We start from the raw sequence: 21949 nt of genomic DNA, 5'->3' as shown, positions 1-21949 counted from the left end.
CTCACTATATATTGTATTGTTCACTCATAGTTTCATACATTTGTTACTGTGTGTGGGGATGGGGTCATACATATAAATATGATATGTATACACACACACACACATTACAGAAGACAGCAATAAGTATTGTAAAACAACAAATACATAATTAAATTACATGATTTAAAATTGTTTGATTTTTACATTGTGCAGGTAATGTATAGAGTATACAATAATTAGCTTCTGAATTATATTCAGAGGCTGTTTTAAAGTTGAGAAACCTTGATAAAATTATACAACTCTACATGAATATAAGATATATAAGAATTTGTGTATGTAATATGATACTAGTCTGTATTTGTCTTATGTAACTGTTTCTGTTTATTTTGTATAAATCTGAGAAAATTCACACTCAGTAGATAAATATGTAAAAGGGTGCAAATATGTACATGTACATACATGTAAAAAAATATGTACATTTGTGTAAGAAAAAAATGTAAATAGACATAATGAGCAAAGGCTTCCGTCTTACAGCTTTTTCAGTCATTATGTATAAAGAATTCATTATGGAAACTTTTCTGTGAGGATCTAAATATATTTTGTTGAAATGAATTGAATTGAACTGAATAATAATAGTGTCAGTATTGATACTTGTCATGGTCATGTAGATGTGTTTTCAGTGCCCTCAGCTGGCCCAAAACAGAAAAGCTCTTTCAACTTTCATCAACTCAAACCACATCAGGTAACATCAGCATTATAGCAGTTAAAACTACTGATCCTGTCAAGTGTCCCTTCACAAACAGACTATATAACATACACCTTCGTTTTCTTTTAAAAACACCTGTAGAATTTCACTATTTTCTGAAAACAGAATATTTCTTAACACTACACATGCAATATATTTTTGGCCACATGTAGACTTCATGACACTGTTTCGTCTTTTCTGTGGTGGGGAATTTAGGAAGCCCAGTGTAATAATCAGAAATGTTTCTCGAGCAGTAAATCATCATATTATTCATGATTTCTGAAGATCATGTGACACTGAAGACTGGAGGAATGATGCTGAAAATACAGCGGAGCATCACAGAAATAAATTACACTTTAACACAGATTCACACAGAAAACAGCTGTTTTAAATTGTAATAACATTTCACAATAGTACTGCTTTTTCTGCATTTTGGACCAGATAAACAAAGCCTTGGTGAGCAGAAGATATATATATATATATATATTTTTTTTTTTAAAACATCATAAAACTTACCATCCAAAAACATTTGAGCGGTAGTGTCACTATGTAATGACTGACTGTAACCCAAATGAAATATCGGACAAAGATGACATGGGGAGAGTTCTGTAAATCTTCCTTTTATGATGCTGAAAAGAAGAGATGAGCAGCAGAAAAGGGAAAGTGACTGCCCTCATGGTTTCTGGTTTTGAATGCATGCATTGTAATTATTGTATCATAAAAATATAACTCTGTATCTTGGTTATTATGTATGTCTGTAACATGCTGAAACCGCTGTGGTATTTTCTTGCCTTATTTGTCTTTCTATTTGTTTTTTACTTTAGATTGCCATAGACTCCATGCAGGAATGTAAAATGTAAAAAAAGTCTGCTTAACTTTTTCTGTTTTATATGCATGTTTGTTTTTTATGCATGATCAATGGAAATGTTTTAACCATTCTTTATTAAGTTTCTTTTCTATGCTTCCATTGATTTTTGTTCAGTAGGTGTTATTAAACGGTCACTTGATTTAATAGATTGATTATTTATGTCATTCATGTTGAGATATACTCAGTATGTACATGATTTTTTAAAAATGTATTTATTTTTCTTTGTTCACATTATTGTGCTCTTAGCATACAGTATGTAGTGTTGTGGTAGAATGACTCTTTAAAAAATGTAATGGGCATAATGTTTGATCTCATACGACATCTTGGGAAAATCAGCACCAAAGTGGCAGGTAACCATCCAAACTCATTCAGGAGACTGACTCTGTATCTAATCAACCAAAGTAAAAAGGTGATGTAACTGCAAGAAGGCAATGCGAGGAACTCTTCTTAAACAACAGCTGATACTCGAAGAACATTAATGATTGGACAACTGAAAGAAAGAAAGACCTGAGCAGACAGGCCTCATGTCTTTGAAGTTGGGTGCAACTGAGCTAGAAAGAATTTCAGGAGTAGGATCAGCCCAGATGTGTTATGAAAAATATACAAAAATGTTGGAAAATTTAATTAAAAAAAGCTGATCGCTGAGTTACGCCTCCATCAGACAACCCTCTTCGGACAACTTAGCAATTGAATCGCCATTGGCTAGTACATTTCTTTTCTCACCAGACTGATATATATACAGGTGCTGGTCATATAACTAGAATATCATCAAAAAGTTGATTTATTTCGCTAATTCCATTCAAAAAGTGGAACTTGAATATTCCTCTCTAAAAAACATACATATGCAGGGATGATGATGATGATGATGATCATTTAACCAACACTTGAACCTACCCCTCAGTAGATATAATATAAGATATATTTCTACCCCTCTGAACCAACATTTAAAGATGAAACAATACTAAAAAGGAAAAAAAAAATAGATAAATTACTTTAAAGAGGTTAACAAGATTATTGACCAACACAGTTAAGCCAGGAATGGAAAAGGGTAAATTAGATTATAATGTTTTTTTTTTTCAAACCGACAGACACACAGTTTGCTCCCCTCCAAAGCACACATTCGGAGGGATGCTTAAGTCACAGCTCCTGAGGTTCCACAAGATCTCATCACAGGAGGCAGAGTTTCAATCAGCCATAAAAATCCTGTTTAAAGCACTTGAAAAGAGAGGATATTCAGAAAAGTGTTGAGAGCATTCAGAGAGTATATCACAAATCCAATTAAGGTTACACAGACCAGAAATAAAATCAAGAAAAAAAGAATCAAGAACTTATTGGACGTTCTAGTCAGTGGTAAAATCATTGCTCCTCAACCACAAACAAGGGCAAGCGCTTTCAAAAATTTTGTGTCAAGGTGTTAGGTACAAAACAAAACATTACCTCAATTTATGAGGTTCAACGTAATATGTCCACCCAGGAGTAACTGTGTGTACCTTATTTACTGCTCCACGTGTCAAAAACAGTATGTTGGACAGACCAAAAATCTGCTACTTCTCAGAGTGTACCAACACTCATAAAATGCAAGTAATACAATCGAGACACTTTTTGACATGGACTATTTGGCTCCAAAGTGTCAGGCCTACAATCAAACCCGTTGTGGGTGCTCCCTGACAGACTCAAGTTTGAGAGAATATGGATCAAATGTCTCTATGCTCTCTACCCTAGGGGTGTGAACGAAGAGTAAGTAATACAATTCTATCTCTTCATTTTCTTTGTGTAGGGTCTTTCTTCCTTTAAATCTTTTAATATTGATAGATCAAACCCTAAACCTAACCCTCTGGGAACATACTACATCTTACACCTAATCATGCTGACCCTAATAAACTTATATTACTAATCACAAAACACACCTAACTCAAAACCTAAGGTCATTAAACCCTAACAGCCATATCCCTAATGTCATTAGACGTAGGCCACACACCTCTTAAATGTTTAAAAATAAAATATAATAATTAGAGGTGGGCATAGATTCATTTTTTAAATCTAGATTAATCTCACTGTGATCTTGAAATTAATCTAGATTAATCTAGATTAAAATGGCTCATTCGAATTCTGCCGAAGGCATTCAGAATATGTTTTACCCAAATAAAATTGACAAACAGTAAGTCTTTGAGAAGGGGTTTATCAAGCTAGATGGTGCATTAGAAAAAGGGCTCATCTCCTGTTTCCAAAATGCATCACAGAGTGCTTGAAAAAGCTGTAAACTAATTTCACATTGAACAAGGTGCAAACAACATTATTGCTGTTTCACACCAATGTTGAATTTTTTTTTTTTTCAAGTTTGTAGGTGTCAAGGTACAGAAACCAAATAATAGCACTGGATAGTCTTCAATGTAAAAATGAAATATACAATCAAACCTACATTTATTCAGACACCTTCAACATTTCTCACATTATTACAGTTTTGCTATATATATAAAAAATTATATCTGGTGTCTGAATAATTTTTGGTTTGACTGTTAAAACTACAAAGAAATTCAGTCAAGAGCAGTGAGTGATTTTCATTTTAATTTTCTTGGATTAACATTACATAAGCCAGTAGCTAAATTAGGCGCGGTCACTTTAAGAGACGATGAACGCATCCAATATAATACACATCCCATTTTTTTCCTCAACTGTTTACTTTCATTTAAGAAATAACTGACAGTTTTTTCGAACATAATTTCCCAGGTGGATATTTTGACATATTTTGTATGTATTTGTCGGCACTGGAGCAAAAATAAGCAAATTCGATGTTCAAGTGTTTTGAGACGCCTTTCTCTGCGCGAGCCCTAAACACCAGAACACCGTGTTGTTGAATTGGGCTCTTTCACATCTTTTTGTTTGTTCAAACTGCAATTTGGATTTGTTCATTCGGGTGTAGGAGGAACTTCGAGGTGAACTTCGCAGAAGAGCTCGGTTCAGTGTCGCTGTCCGTGATACGCGGCTCTCTCTCTCGTGCGCACCTAACGGCACGCGCTACTCTGTTCAGCTTTTCCGCGTCTAGTTTTTGGATGCTTTAATGTTAATGTTAATGACAAGCGGTACGGCTTAACAACACGTGAGAAAGATAAGCTTTCGTGACGATGCGCAGCAGTGGCCCGTCAACTGTCCTGAGCATCTTTTTAGGCTGTCCTCAGCAAGTCAGTTATATAAAATATCAAGGTGAAAGTCATCATAGCTTGCTTAGTATAGACCCAGCTCCCAACACAACTTTGAGAATAGATTAACGAAGATATTTTTTTTATCGCCTGATAAGTGTCTCGCGTTAATGCAGCACGTTAACGGCGATAACGGCCCACCACTAATAATAATATCATTATAAATGAAGGCTCATACTCATACATATTCTGTATGGCCCCTGTCAACAGAAAAGAGTATAGAGAAAAGAGGTGTTCACACTGCCACCATCGAGAGCGTCAAAGTGGCTGAGCCGGCGGCGAGGAGCAGAGGCGGACAGAGTACACAGCTTCATTACTTTTAGTAAAAGTACAGATATCCCTTGCTAAATTTTACTCAAGTACAAGTAAAAGTACTACAGTCAGATGTCTACTTAAGTAAAAGTACTGAAGTACTTGTTTTTAAAATTACTTGAGTATCAAGAGTACAAAGAGTATATTTTGTAAATATTGCATTACTACTCCCACAGTGCTTACATTTATATACAGAAACATCCTACATGGAGTTTTAACATGGATCTTTTTACCATGTTGCTTTATTTAACATTTATTTAACAAGGCAATTGGACAAACCTCCCACATTTGAACCTGACTGTGTTAAACACACCGCATACTCAAGAACATCAAAGCAAATGCTCAGCTTACATTAATGTGTAATATCAGGAAAGAAAATTCAGCTAACAAGTGTGTGTACATGTGAGTTTCTATGTTTTTTCATCAATCAAATCAATAAACTTAAACGAGCAAAGAAGGCAATATACCAATGTTCTGACACACCTCTGAACCTGACCGTGTTATACACGCAGCATAGATGAGAAAATAATAATGATTAAAGAAAATCAGCTAATCAGCTGTGTTTAAGTCAGCGTACAAAGAAGGAAAAAATAAAATTGGTCCCACTTTATATTAAGTGGCCTTAACTACTATGTACTTACATAAAAAAATAAATACAATGTACTTATTGTGTTCATATTGTATTGCAACCTTTTATTTTGCTGCTATTGAGGTGGGAAACAGGTAAGGTTAGGGACAGATTTGGTGGTATGGGTAAGTTTAGGGGTGTGTTAAGGTGTAAGGGATGGGTCAACATGTAATTATACATGTAATTACAGAAATTAATGACAGATGTAATTATGTGCAGATATTTTTCAAATATAAGTACAATGTAAAAACATGTATGTACACAATAAGTGCATTGTAATAATAATTAATAATTAAAATTTAACTACATAGTAGTTAAGGCCACTTAATATAAAGTGGGTCCAATACTTTCAGCTGAATAACACGGATCCGGGGTTTTAAAAGAGTGAAACCGATGTTTTCTGAAACCGGGTTCCAGAGTGGATAAATTTGAAAATGCCGCCTTTGCTTTGTTTTCGTCTGGACGGCGAATCCGTATATTTTCTGACACGATGACGTCATCAGCCCATGTCTTGCCCCTAGTCAGACACCACTATGTCATGTGACAGTAACAAAAACATGAACAAACACTGAACGATTGTCTTTTTATTAACTAACATTAACACAGATTAATACATGTATTGTTCCATGTTCGTTTGTGTACCACGCGCAAGGTTTATGAGCATAGTCCATGTCTTATCCAATTTTAAGTGTATGTACCATGTATACTACATCGTTTGTGGGTTTCATGTGGGACGTGAATATTTCTCGAGACGAGGAAAAAATAGATTGGATTGGGGTAAACTCCATTTCCGTGTGGATGGGGCCAAAGAAGTAACGGGTACTTATGGTTATGGATAGAAATGTAGCGGAGTAAAGAGTACAATATTAGCCTCTCAAATATACTTGAGTAAAGTCATGAGTACTCCCCAAAAATGATACTCGAGTAAAATACAGATCCCTCAAAATTGTACTAAAGTACTGTACTCAAGTCAATGTACTCAGTTACTGTCCGGCTCTGGCGAGGAGTGATGCGACTTGGCCGTTGAGAGCGTCGAGGAGAGTTGGAATCAGGGCAACTTTATGGTAATGAGCTATGACACGGTTGGGCAGCAGCCAATTGGAACGTAGAAGTCCACTGGTTGAGGGGATTCCAGAGAACGCAGCTCCGACCACATTAGTTCTCAAGCACAATAGAGGACAGGTTGATTATTGCTTTGGCGGGTTTGCAATAATCTATGATATGCCCCTGTCTGCGTACATTAAAATAAAAATGATATGTGGACAAAGGTGTGTGAGATTGTTCATGTTCCTGGTGAGTTGCTGATATGCAGTAACGATATAGGAATAACATTCTAATGATATAATAGTACATTAGTCCCAGTTTACTTTTAAACAAATTTCCTTGATTATATTTACATTAAGTAATGTTTATACTTGGTTATATTTACTTAAAGGGGGGGGTGAAATGCTCGTTTTCACTCAATATCCTGTTAATCTTGAGTACCTATAGAGTAGTACTGCATCCTTCATAACTCCAAAAAGTCTTTAGTTTTATTATATTCATAAGAGAAAGATAGTCTGTACCGATTTTTCAAACCCGGGTCTCCGGCATGGGAGGGGATGCACTAACAAGGAGGCAGAGATATTTTAAGCAGTTTTACTCACCGCCTGTGGTTCCAACACACGATCGTGACCCTTTTTCGTTGGGACTGCATTATCCTTAAGAAATAAACGATGTGCAAATCCGTCGTCAAACTGGGCCTTGTTTGTAAAACAAGCATCTTCGAAATGCAGGGAACAAACACAAACACTTGCACAACTCCGTTGATGCTCTGTAAAAATAAACTCCATCCACTGGTCCCTTAATGCTGTTTCTCTTTTGGTAATCTGTGCAGGGTTGTCTTGCCCTGGCAACCAAAAACACACTCCTTTTGTGACTTTTCGTGACGCTCTCGCTCTGATCAGTGAAGTCTGTTGTGCTCTCAGTGCTCTGCTATACGGGAGCGCGCGCTCTTCCGGCAGAAGTGCCTCAGGACCCATATAAGGAAATTCCGCTCCATCTAACGTCACACAGAGCCATACTCGAAAAAAACGTTCTGAAACTTGTGACAAACAGGAAGGAGTATTTTGGGAACAAAAATAATCCTTCAAATGTACAACTTAATTTTTGAAACTTTGTCCATGTTTAGCATGGGAATCCAACTCTTTAACAGTGTAATAAACTCAGTATGCATGAAATAGCACCCCCCCCCCATTTAAGTATCATTTTCAATGCAGGCCTTGCATCAGAGTATTTTACAGTGCTTTATACACTCATCTAAAGGATTATTAGGAACACTTGATCAATTTCTTATTAATGCAATTGTTTAATCAACCAATCACATGACAGTTGCTTCAATGCATTTAGGGGTGTGGTCCTGGTCAAGACAATCTCCTGAACTCCACACTGATTGTCAGAATGGGAAAGAAAGGTAATTTAAGCAATTTTGAGCGTGGCATGGTTGTTGGTGCCAGACGGGCCGGTCTGAGTATTTCACAATCTGCTCAGTTACTTGGATTTTCACGGGCAACCATTTCTAGGGTTTACAAAGAACGGTGTGTAAAGGGAAAAACATCCAGTATGTGGCAGTCCTGTGGGTGAAAATGCCTTGTTGATGCTAGAGGTCAGAGGAGAATGGGCCGACTGATTCAAGCTGATAGAAGAACAACATTTTTTACTGAAATAACCACTCTTTACAACCGAGGTATGCAGCAATGCATTTGTAAAGCCACAACATGCAAAACCTTGAGGCGGATGGCCTACAACAGCAGAAGACCCCACCGGGTACCACTCATCTCCACTACAAATAGGAAAAATAGGCCACAATTTGCACAAGCTCACCAAAATTGGACAGTTGAAGACTGGTAGAGTCAAAATTTGGCGTAAACAGAATGAGAACATGGATCCATCATGCCTTGTTACCACTGTGCAGGCTGGTGGTGGTGGTGTAATGGTGTGGGGGATGTTTTCTTGGCACACTTTAGGCCCCTTAGTGCTAATTGGGCATCGTTTAAATGCCACGGCCTACCTAAGCATTGTTTCTGACCATGTCCATCCCTTTATGACCACCATGTACCCATCCTCTGATGGCTACTTCCAATAGGATAATGCACCATGTCACAAAGCTCGAATCATTTCAAATTGGTTTCTTGAACATGACAATGAGTTCACTGTACTAAAATGGCCTCCACAGTCACCAGATCTCAACCCAATAGAGCATCTTTGGGATGTGCTGGAACAGGAGCTTAGTGCCCTGGATGTGCATCCCACAAATCTCCATCAACTGCAAGATGCTATCCTATCAATATGGGCCAACATTTCTAAAGAATGCTTTCAGCACCTTGTTGAATCAATGCCACGTAGAATTAAGGCAGTTCTGAAGGCGAAAGGGGGTCAAACATAGTATTAGTATGGTGTTCCTAATAATTCTTTAGGTGAGTGTACATTACAGTTTTATTTATTCGCTTTGGTACTATTTTCACAAGCAAGGTGTACATTTTCACAACTCATAGTACTAATATCACGACAGATCATCAAAAGTGCACTTTTTTCAAACATGTCAGCATATTTTCGATTGTGTTAGTACAATACACAAAACCACAAAGTATCCTTTTCACTACACAAAATAAGTGTTTCATCTTAATAAATGTTTCATTCACAGTAACCACCTTTCATAAATCTCTTACTATCAAACTTTTGATTTGCATCCCTTCTCGTTCAGTTTAATACATTTGTCTATTATTTAATCCAACTGATCTTAATGGTTAATCACTGAACCGTTTGGTAAACCTATAGATTTTAAATTGGTTTGTCAGCAATATACAGTATATGGATTTTGAGAACTACAGAAATAAAAATGCGTGTTTGTATGAACATATAAATTATGTCCAAGTGCCTGGACAACCTGGAGGAAACATCTCCATGTGCGCAGCTATCTCTGAAGATGGTATTGTAGGACGTAGGCCATTACTTGGCTCCTATAATGCTGCATATCTTATTGAGTTTCTCAATGAAATTGAGCCAGCCTGTCAAGGTATTAAGGGGTCACCTATGTAACTGTGTGGGACAATGTCAGGTTCCACCACGCAGAGGTAGTTCAAGCATGGTTTCAGGCCCATCCCCGATTCATGACACTCTACCTGCCTCCATACTCTCCCTTCCTCAACCCTACTGAGGAATTTTTTCAGCAAATTTAGTTAAATTTCATTATAGAAAGTTTACTTATGTTACAATTATATCTGAAAAATAAAAACTAATTTACCCAAATTATTGTAGTGGATGTCTTCATTGATCCTTCACTTGATCACACATAGGATGGATACTTTGGAAATTATAGATTATGTAAATGTTGGGTAATGTATTAAATGTATTGGTATAAAAGTGTATTGCCTAATGTGAAAACTGTGTGATCTGTCTTTTACAGTACTGTAGCATATTAATTTCAGCACTTCTAAGGCCGATTTGAAACCAGTATCTTGCATTGTTTGCTGTTGGATGAACTGAATGTTAAAAGTACTAAACTGAAAGAAGATCATACTGTTGTGTTTCGGTGATTAAACCAAATGTTCTCATTACATATTACAATAATCTTGTGTTTGAAACAATGATTATATGGAATGAAAACATGTGCAACTGAATTTAAGCATAAGATCAGGTTTTGAAAGAATGACTAGCTGTGTTACAAATGTGATCAGTTTGGATTTTTGTACTAAGAGTTTTGAAAATGTACACCTTATTTGTGAAAATAGTACCAAAGCGAATAAAAAAAAACTGTATTAGGTAAAGGATCTTAATACTTAAATTCATTTTAATTCAAATCAAGTTTATTTGTACAGTGCTTTTGTAACAATAAAACCTTCACAATCATCGGGAAGAAGCAGGCGGGAACCGGTGGACAATCAAACTGAATCTTTAATTACAAAATAAACACAAAACGGACGACTGCCGCGCTCAAAACACAAGCTAAAATCCAGGCCTGTTCCTCTCTCCTCCTTCACTGTCATCGCTCCGGTTTTATATCCTTCCATCTCCGTGGGACTTGAGACCGGTAGGTCAAGCAAATGTCGCTCATTTCTCAATCATTCCACCGGCCTAGCCCCGTTCCCACGGCTCTTCGCTCCACCCCACTCATCACAATGACATTACACAATTATACAAAATGTTTAAAAGTTCTTTGAGATTTAAATCAAGAGTAACAATGAAGCACAAGAGTTTTTTTTTTACAAGTTTTGTTTTTACTTTGTAAACAAGTAATTCTTATGGAAGCCCTTTCCACCACTGAAAGTAAAGTGAAAGTGAAGTGAAGAAATAATAAAATAATTTTGGCTTATCTCACAATTATGACTTTTTTATTTAGAATTACATGGCTTTAATATTTATAAATTTAATAAATGTGAATTTAGTGACTCAAAGACTGTTGATTTCCAGGGCATTATATTCTTGTATCACAGCAACCTGCAAATGAAACATTTTTGTTATTACATATTATAATTTTACAATCATTCCTATTTGTGCAGCATATGTCATAAGTTCCCTTTCAGTCGGTCTCTCTCAATGTCATGTCGGATGACAGACGAATTGGGATCTCGCTTAGAGAGACCAATCCACTTTGAGTGTAAACTAATTGAGCCAAAGCACATTGGCATGTGATAATTGTATCCAGCTTTCACTGATCACAACTTTAGTTTAAGTTGGCAGCTGGTGCAGTGCATATTCAGCTTCTCTGAGCCGAGCGGTCTCATCGTTCTGCTCCTGATCTTCTGCTTCAAGTGAAATGACAAGTTTGAGTACAAGCTCGCTCTTAGGAAGCTCCTGTGCTGGTGGTATGGCGGTAGTTCTTCTCATGTCAAGTTTGTTGCACACATCAGGCTGCACTACCCCGTTTGTGTTGCAGGTGGCAATCTCCCCTGTGCGCTTCAGCACAATAAAAGAGCAGTTCTAAAAGAGCATTCACGGGTGGAACATCTTTTTAAAGATGTGTCTTTTCATCTATGCATTTCTGGATGCGGTCATTACCTGATGACGCGTGATGGTCACAATCACTGAGTCTTGCGTATGGGCATTAAACATGCTGAGGTGGCTTCCATGGATGAGTCATGCTCCCATTACAGGAAAATAACCGTGTCGGAGTTGGGGACCAGACTTAATTTCCTGCTAAGGGGCAGGGGTGCCCGTGCCGCTGCCCAGGTCCAGGTTTCCCCCTGGCGGCAGTCTCTGGCAGCGTCCAGACTGGTCTTACGGTGATGGTGAGGATTGCCCCTCCGCGGAACCAACCTCTGAGGGCTTCTCCTTCCGCCAGCTCTTCACAGCCACTGGAGCTCTCCCTGATGATCGGCTGTCAATTGCTGCATTGGAGGTGTGAGCCAGACTTTTCTGGAGAGGATTCGGATCTGGAATGATAGTTGGGATTTCCTGGGCTGCCGAGAGTGTCAGGCTCGAGTGAAAACCTCCACTGCATCCCAAAACACTAGAGGCTGGACAGTTGGTTTCTCGGAGTGGCTCTCGCAGGTTCTTAGGGCCCCAATCCGGTGTCTTTCTTCCCAGAAGTGCATGATGAGCTCACTAGGGTTGTGGATGGCACCTTTAACTGCCAGAACCCCCCCCCCCCCCAGTGGTTCATCCTCCCTCACCATCCTTGATGCTGGGGCAGTCTGGGGGTATATGGAAGTCCGAAGCATATGAAAGCGATCGGTTACATTTACATTACATTTACATTTATTCATTTAGCAGATGCTTTTATCTAAAGCGACATACAAATGAGGACAGTGAAAGCAATCAAAAACATAAAAAAGAGCAATGATATATAAGTGCTATAACAAGTCTCAGTTAGCTTAACACAGTACACATAGCAAGGGCTTTTAAATAATACAATAAATAAAAAGAAAACAGATAGAATAGAAAAAGAATTAAGTAAGTTAGTGTTAGAGGTCTTATATTTATATATATATATATATATATATATATATATATATATATATATATATATATATATACACACACACTCTCACACACACACACACACACACACAGTCGCACAATAAATGAAAAGAAAATATAACACAAAAAGATTAGAAAGGTAGTTAGATTTTTTAAGAAAAGAATAAGAATAGTGAGTGCTAAAGTTAGAGGGTCAAATAAAGATGGAAGAGATGGGTTTGAAGCTGATTCTTGAAGATGGCTAAGGACTCAGCTGCTGGGATTGAGTTGTGTAAGTCGTTCCACCAGGAGGGAACATTTAATTTAAAAGTCTGTAAAAGTGGCTTTGTTGACTTTGACTTAAAAGACTCAAACCACTGAAGTGTGGTTCCTGAGATGCCCTTTGCAGTAGGGTTGATAGGAGGATCTGGTGGTTAACCGTGTCAAAAGCAGCAGACAGATCAAGCAGGATAAGTACTGAAGATTTGGATTCCACTCTTGCCAGTCTTAGAGCTTCAACAACTGAGAACAAGGCAGTCTCAGCTAAATGTCCAATTCTGAAGTCAGATGTGTTACTGTCAAGGAGGTTACTTGTGTGTACTTCTATGTGTCAATCCTTCCGCACCACAGGCCATTCCTGTGGTTTGAGTTCGAAGGACAGGCATATCAGTACGAGGTCCTGTCCTTTGGGCTGTCCCTGTCGCCCGTGTCTTCACAAAAGTTGCAGAGGCAGCCCTTATTCCTTTGAAAGAATAGGGCATTCGCATTCTCAACTACCTCAATGACTAGGTCATACTGGCTAAGTTGTGACTCGTGTTTCACACAGGACGCGTTTGCAGTCTGCTACCGATTTGTTTAGGCCCTAAACAGTGCTGTTTAGGCCAAAAACAGCTGTTGCAGTCCTGTTTAGACCAAAAAACACAACATTTGTTCATTATTTTTGTAATAATAAAAACTCCATAATCATTGGGAAGAAGGAGGCTGGAACCGGCACACAATCAAAATGAAACTTCAATAATCACAAATAAACACAAAACAGCGCACCAGCCCCTCACGGACGACTGGTGCGCATAAATAAAAGCAAACATAAAATCTCGTGCTTCACGGTCGTTGCTCCAGTTTTATATCCTTCCATCTCCTACGTGGGACTCAGGACCGGTGGTGGGGCGCAGGTGCAGCTCATCTCCACTGCAATCACTACACCTGGCCTCCCTCCTCGTTCCCATGTCTCTTGGCCCCGCCCCACTCGTCACAATTTTGATTTCAAATCATGTAAAAAACAAACAAACAAAAAAATTCATTTTTAGCATTGTGACTATGTTGCCTTGTTTATTTAAAGGTGCTCTTTTTCTTGTTTAAAACCTAGCCAAAAACCCATGTGTTGGGCTTTAATTAGTATAACATTTATTATGAAATCACTGCATTTCCGTTAGGGTTCGAACAATGCACTGTCGCTTTAATTCAGCTTGTGCAGCACAGCAAAAATAGACTCGGTATGTAAACGATCGCTGCACTGCTGCAGACGCACCGCTCCTGGAACACACTGATGGACTGCAACCGCGGGACAGTGGATGCCATCACCCTGGCTTATCAGGCCCATTTAGGTTGTGACCTCACTCAACTAGAAGTTTTGTATCATCCTGGGCGCTGGCTCATGGCACCTCACTGGCATATATCTAGAGCTGCAGGCTAGGCGATCCCAACACTAATTCTATAGCCTTTGTGTGGAGCCAGTATCCTTTGCTCTCAGTTCAAACAGGTAGTAGCACTGAGAGGCCCGGCTTCGGATCGGCTTGCTAAAACCACTCCAGAGAGTCCCTATTGTAGACCCTGTCGAACTCCTCTGTCCCCTTGGCAGCCAATTCGTAGCAAAGCATCTGTTTCCAGGTCCTCACTCGATGAACCGGTAGAGGGCTAGGTTCCATATGTAGAGACCTAAGTGGATCCCATATGTGTAAAATCCATGGTATAGCATCAGAGCTCCATTGCCCCGTCAACTTTTTGCTATTTTTCCAAGAGGGTTAAAATCACCTCTTATCTTCCATTTGCGGCTAAACGGTTGTTCATATGTGTAAGTGCTTCTGAAACCCCTTCGGGAAGGATGGGGCTTCTGCAACGTTCCTGCCCTAAGTGATAGGGGTATGTTTTCCCAGTGTTATCCAGTCCTACTGAGTGGGTAGTGCCATAGCAGCAGTAGCTGGACTTCTTATGGTAAGCCCTGGTCTGTGCTAAAAATAGGGGCACAGGAGGCTTCCACAGGACACTGGAAGGGGCAGTAGCTATGGCCCTTTGTAGGGATCCCAATTCATCGGTCATCCAATGTGATGTCAAGAGTGACCAGCTGAAAGAGTATCTATTGGTTACGTATGCCATGTGAAGACCAACAACTGGATGCAATAATCGCATGCCAATGTGCATTGACTCAATTAGTTTACACTCAAAGTGGATTGGTCTCTCTAAGCAAGATCCCCATTCATTGGTCATCCAATGTGGCGTTTCTGTTCCCTCCTGGAGGGTTACCCTAAGTAACTAAGATGTTATTGTACAGATGTGAGAACACACTCACTTTTGCCAGCGTTCACTTTCCGCATCACTTTCTCTTTAGGGGTTTGAGACCAACTCAATGTCAAGTCTGTGAATCCTCTATCAGCCAGAGCAGATCCCAACTGGAAATAAAATTCATACTAAATTGATTATATCAGAATATGACAAGACATTCAAATTTTACTCTCCTCTTTTCTTGTGTCATGTCCCTAACAGTACTTTGTAAAATCATGTCTCTTTATAATGTGAGTACATTGTAAAGCTTGACTGGGTAATCAATAGGTGATTGGCTCCGTTTTTAATAAATTCAGGGCATAATATTTAACAATGCAATAAGTGTCTGTTTTCTCATCACTTGTTACTTTTTTCTCACCTGTTTTAGAACGCTTTCTCTCATTGTAGAGTCGGTCAAATCTTTGCTGGAGTCAAACATCAGTTTTATAAATGATCTTTTTAAAAAGGGACCTAGAAAAATATATTCATATATATGTAAATTCATTTGAAATTTTTTTTAGAAATATGGTTTGCACATTACAAATGAGCTTGCATTTATTAAAACATATCCACTCTCCTTACTGCATCATATTGATAAAAATTTGATGATGTGAACATATTATATATTATAATTCCAATATATTGTATATATATATTCTAAAACAATTTTACAGATGTATACCTTCTCCATAGACCTTCACCTCACACAGAGTGAGAGTCTTCATGTCTCCAGGAATGATCAGATTCACGTAACGTCCCTCCATCCCATCACATGAGTAGCTATAGGACTCACCTGCTGGAATAGCAGGAATAACAGCACATCTACAGACCGCAAGAGATGAGGGATATTAAAATACTGTTATTATCTGCATTAATCCTTCAGATTTGTGCTCTACGTCTCATGCTCTATCAACCTTAAGTTTCTCACATGGGATTGTTGGTGCCATTATTCTCCAAAGAGTTTCCGATACGTATCTCTGTTCCGTTTATTCGTTCTGCACAGCAGTCTTTTCTATTAGTGATGACCACTTTACTAACTCTGTAGATATGACGCAGATCCAGCCTCCACCACGGGTTATTCTCAGGAATAGTTGAGGAGCATCCAGTATACAACTGCTGGAGACCTCGATCAATGGCCTTTTCAGCAAACCAGTCCGCAGATGTTGACGACTGTATAGCAGTTCCAGCTACCGCCAGATTTTCTAAAAAAATTATGAAAAAAATGTCATGACTTGTTTTGATGCACAAAGTTTGCAGCAGAGGAAAGATTATTGAGGAAATGCGACTGGAGTTGAAAAGCGTTATTACTGCATCAACTACCCTCACCAATCCAAATTGTGAAAATTATGATTTTGTCTTCTTTTATGGTACGTTTTAAGTATGACATGTTATTACATGAATTATATATTAATGTAGAATGTCGAATATAATGCTTTACAACAATGAATTACCTGCCAAATAGCCGTAGACTTCAACCTCACAAAGAGTAAGAATCTTCCAGTCTCCAGGAATATGAATAATCACATAACGTCCCTCCAATCTATTACACGAGTAGTTGTTGGACTTTCCTGCTGGAATATCAGGAATAACAGCACATCTACAGAAAGAGAAACACAAGGGATATAAAAAATACTGTCATATCTGTTTCAGTCCTTCATGTTTGTGCTTGATGTCTCGTGCTCTTTCAACCTCATGTTTCTCACATGGGATTGTTGGTGCCGTTGTTCTCCAAAGAGTTTCCGATGTGAATCTCTGCTCCGTTTATCCATTCTGCACAACAGTTTTTTCTATTAGTGATGACCACTTCACTAACTCTGTAGACATCATGCAGATCCAGCCTCCACCACGGGTTAGTCTCATTAAGTGTTGAGGAACATCCCGTATTCAACTGCTGGAGACCTCGATTACCATCAGTGGCCTTTTCAGCAAACCAGTCTGCAGATGTTGACGACTGCATAGTGGCTCCTCCCACTGCCCGATTTCCTGGAAAATTAATAAAGATCGGTCGTGACCCATGTTTATGCACAGTTCAAATAAGATTTAAGAGCAACAGTGGAGGAGATGATGGTGAAACATGTAATTTGTGCACCAACTACTCTACTGTTACTAAACAGAACTACAAATACAATCATTTTTTATCTAACAACGTTCTTCACAACTATACACAAAATAATTAGACGTCCATAGTAAATCATTACATCATTAGTACCAACAACCTGGTGGAAATATAACCAATATCTTCAATAACAACCATTTGGAATAAAAAGAAAGTTGACTGATCACTTGAAATGTGGACTGTTTAACATGATAAATCAACAGAATTGTTTTAATTCCCATATTAATATTTTACCCACTTTGTGGTTAGCATAATATGCTCAAGCCCCGCATTTATCAGAATCATTTGTACATAAGATGCCAATAAAGCACGAATATTATAATACTAGTGTGGAAGGACGAGTGTGATTTTTGGTCCCCTTTATTTATATAGCACTTTATACAAAATACATTGCATCAAAGCAACTGAACAACATTCATTAGGAAAACAGTGTGTCAATAATGCAAAATGATAGTTAAAGGCAGTTCATCATTGAATTCAGTGATGTCATCTCTGTTCAGTTAAATAGTGTCTGTGCATTTATTTGCAATCAAGTCAACCATATCGCTGTAGATGAAGTGGTGAGCTATGTGTTTAAAGTAAGTTTCTAAGTAAGTATTTATTGCATTCAATATAGTGTTCTACAACAACAAATTACCTGCCAAAGTCCCGTAGACTCCAGCTTCAGCAATACTAAGAATCTTCTGATTTCCAGGAATATGGACAACCATATAACGTCCCGCCATCCCACCGCATGAGAAAGTGGCCGTGGCACCGGCTCCAAGAGTAGAAATCGCACCACATCTACAGACATAAAAATGATCAGTTATCCATTTCTGTTCATCCTTCACTTCAGCCATAGAAATCAAATCACAAGAAAGAAATCCTCACATGGTATTGCTGTAAATGTCAAGAAAGTTCCCGATACGAATCTTTGCTCCATTTATCCTTCCAGCATTTCCTGGTCTATTAGTGATGGTGACTCTGTTCACTCTGTATACTTTCAGTAGATCCACTCTCCACCACGGGTTGGTCTCTTCATTAGTGTGGGTCCAGCTGTTTAACAATCCATCAAGAGCATATTCAGGTTCAGAGCCTGCATAAGTTGATGACTCACTAGTTTTGCCCCATAGTGCTGCATTTTCTGGAAAAATATAATAGATAAAGGTCAATAAGAAGTCATATACTACTGCAGAAGACTTTTACCAAACTCTTTATCAGCAACATGTCCACACAGAGTCAGAAATTAAGGGTTAATGATGCAAAACGGCGACAAGAATTTAAAACGCAAAGGTAAAAGAATGATAGTGAGCATCAATTTTTAGAATTATTATTTTGGATGATAATCATTTGTTACTTACTATATTACTAATATTGGCCGATATATCATGATGGGTTTGGTATGTTATATTCTACAAAGAGAAAAATAATCAGACATAAAAAAAAAAAAACATTGCAAAGGCTGTTCCTGAAAGATCCAATTTTGAGGGAAATATTGCCGGTTAATAACAAGTTAATTTTCTGACTTTCTGAGTCTATCCAGTATTAGGGAACTATAACAATAGAAATAGTATAAAACTGGTCATCAAACTGCATCAGAGCTTTTACATCTGACCATTTAACAGACAAAACAGAACAAAAGTGTTAAAACACTGAAGGTTTCTCACCTTCTTGTCCACGTGCCATTTCCTCGATCAATAAAAACCCTGAAGAAAAAAAAGGTGAAAACCAGGTTTTGTTGAATCACATTCAAATGAGCATTTTTAATTTAATTCACCTTGATATTGCCGCTAATAATCAAAACATTGTCTGAATGATAATGGAAACATAACACATTAATCTACGTAATGAGCATGTTGGATGAAAACATTGACAATAATACAGATAATTATTCATGTGTCAGTGGTTTCATCCAACATCAAGCAGAAGAATGAAATCAAAAGTGGGACGAGGACACTGTGAATCATTATCAGACATTATAGATAAACAGTCATAAAGACTGTCAAGCAATTTACATACACAAATATTTAACATAAGATTTGTCTGGCAAAGTAGACAGTGTTTCCGTGGGGTCTTAAAAAAGTCTTTAAAAGTCAAAAATCTAAATTTTAGGTATTAAAAAGTCTTAAATTCGCTGTTGTAGGTCTTAAATAATTGTAAACAGGTCTTAATTTTCCGATGTCCATGTAGCGCTACCTCTAATGCTCATTTCAATGCTTCTGCAGCACTTTTTTATTTTCTTCCCTGTGGTGTTGTAGATCTTTTGTTCGCAAGTCCAAAAATAATATGCTCTATTACGACTACAAATGAGACCAACATGCAACAGCCAATCAGCTTTCTGTTATTGGCGCAAGTTTCTCTTGGATTACACCATAGATGTAAAACGGATTTTACCTTTAAGCTATTGGGAAGTGCAAGTTAAACGATACTTGGCTTGAAAAAACAGAATTTAGGGCTTAATTAAGGTTGCTTGCTAAAATCGTATTTGAAGCCTACTGCTTAGTATGCAAGAAAGCGATTATACTGGGAACGTTGGGTGTACGGGCACTGGAGTTTCATGCAAAAAGTGAGAAACATCAAATTTTTGTGAAGGGTCTCCAGCAAACGACAGTCATCAGCCAGTTCTGCCAAGTATCTGGTGGCTCCACACTGCCTAGGAGAGAACCACACTGCAGCTTCACAACCCCTTTGAGTGACCTCTGTGTCCCTTTTGGATCAGAGCCAATGCTAAAGGCCCGGTATACCTCAAACGGAATTGAATAAAGGAATTGATATGACGTCATTTCAAATAAAATCAGGCCAAATTAACTTCACTTTGAGTTCATTTTGGCAGTTCAAAATGGTTCGAAAAGCCAAATTTTTTCCGCATGCTCACGAATCCTCACTGTAACACGATGTAAATAAGAGGTTCACTGATTATAAAGGAACTTTGTGAGATGAATTGAAGTGACAACTTTTTAGTGATTATAAAGGAACTGCTCTTTGCGCACTTTCTAGGCTAAATATAATTCGTTCAGAATTTGAATAAAATATGTTTTTCATTTTGAATGGGAGAAAAATATAATTTGTCAAAACAGATGTACACATTTATCTTTTTCAAATAAAAGCTGGTCTTTTGAACTTTCTATTCATCTGTGAATGCTGAAAAATAGAATCAATCACATTTTCCACAAAAATATGAAGCAGCACAACTGTTTTAAACATTGATAATAATCAGAAATGTTTCTTGAGCAGCAAATCAGCATAAAGAATGATTTCTGAAGATCATGTGACACTGAAGACTGGATTAACTGAAAATTCAGCTTTAAATCACAGAAATAAATAACTTTGAACATATATTCAAGTGCAGTTTAAAAAACAACTTAATTATAGACAAGCATGAATGTACAAAACAGCAACTGATGTTGATATTGATAGGTTAGTTTGGCCAGAAATTGTAACACTTTATAATATGCTGTAAATCCACTTTGGAGGACAGATGTTAACATTTCTGAACAAAGGAAAACAATACAGAAAATTCAGCGCAAGTATTACTGTGAATATAGTAAAATAGCAGAAACATGAATGTTGTACTTTACCTAGTAAGATCCACAGGCACTTGTAGAGCTTCTTCATGGCTGATTAAAGGAGTCTGTCTTTCTTTAGGATGAAGAGTGTGAGTGATATTCGTTTTATGGTGGATGACCTGTTTAAATCACATGACCAACCTGGTTTCCTACCTTCAGTCAAACTCGACTGTCTCTCATGTTTCAAACAAACACACTGTATTTGTTTACCTTGTCCTCATGTCTATTGGAACAATGCAAATTTTGGGCACAGTTTTACATTTACATTCAGTAATTTAGCAGACGCTTTTATCCAAAACAACCTATAAATGAGGACAATACTTGCTACGAGTACTGGGTTAGGCTATCCGAGACTTGTCATTTGCACTTATATACATATTGTTGCTCTTCTGTTAGTTTTGACTGCTTTTATTGAATATACACTTTTATATATATTAGGGGTTGAACGAATACTGATTTTTTTAAATCGAATTTTTGTGATGAAAATCAACGTCGACTAGTCAATGATGAAGTCATCAATGAACAAATAAGTCTGGAGCTGTGAAAAACACCTTGTTTACAGCTATGGCATATGACATAGCCCTGCGTACATGGCTATTGCTCCTATAACAGCTCATTTTTATCAGTTATTTTGCCTTTGGGTCATTTCTGCTCGTTCTAAATCAGATAAAGATAAAGTAGCACAGTACATGTTACACTCATATGAATGCATTAGTGAAAGCGATTGTATGAATTATTTCTACATGGCAACGTCTCTCTAATAGTAGTAGTGACGCTGTGGGATTTAGTTATTAGCAAATATATACTTGAACTTTTCAGTTTTTAAGCTATTTTTTGAGAAATCACAAAACATCGTTGACAATACTTATCCGTGCTGAATGATTCTGTGTGGAGTGATCTGCACATGACGTACGAGCTGCTGTCTGTAGTCTATGTGTGTGTGTGTGTGTGTGTGTTACAGTGCAGCAGAACAATAGATTAGAACAGTGATTAACTTAACTGTACAATGAGATGTTTAGAATGTGTGTTCTCCCGTTCAGTTTCGAGCGTCCAGTAATATAATCACACATGTCTTATGGACCTTT

At 37.8% G+C, this 21949-nt stretch overlaps 1 protein-coding gene across 1 annotated transcript in view; it reads right to left on the bottom strand.

Moving 5' to 3' along the window:
- LOC113047414 (uncharacterized) overlaps positions 1-20941 on the bottom strand; it is a 161963-nt gene extending 141022 nt beyond the window's left edge. Inside the window, exon 1 of the mRNA XM_026208761.1 lies at positions 20877-20941. Coding sequence (XP_026064546.1) covers positions 20877-20913 — 37 coding nt within the window. The 5' untranslated portion in view covers positions 20914-20941. The remainder of the gene's footprint in view (positions 1-20876) is intronic.
- Between the last annotated feature and the right edge of the window lie 1008 nt (positions 20942-21949).

Source organism: Carassius auratus, chromosome 28, assembly GCF_003368295.1.
Source record: "Carassius auratus strain Wakin chromosome 28, ASM336829v1, whole genome shotgun sequence".
Lineage (NCBI taxonomy): Eukaryota > Metazoa > Chordata > Actinopteri > Cypriniformes > Cyprinidae > Carassius > Carassius auratus.
The sequence above is the reverse complement of the archived record's forward strand: the minus strand, read 5'-3'. Positions and strand labels throughout refer to the sequence as shown.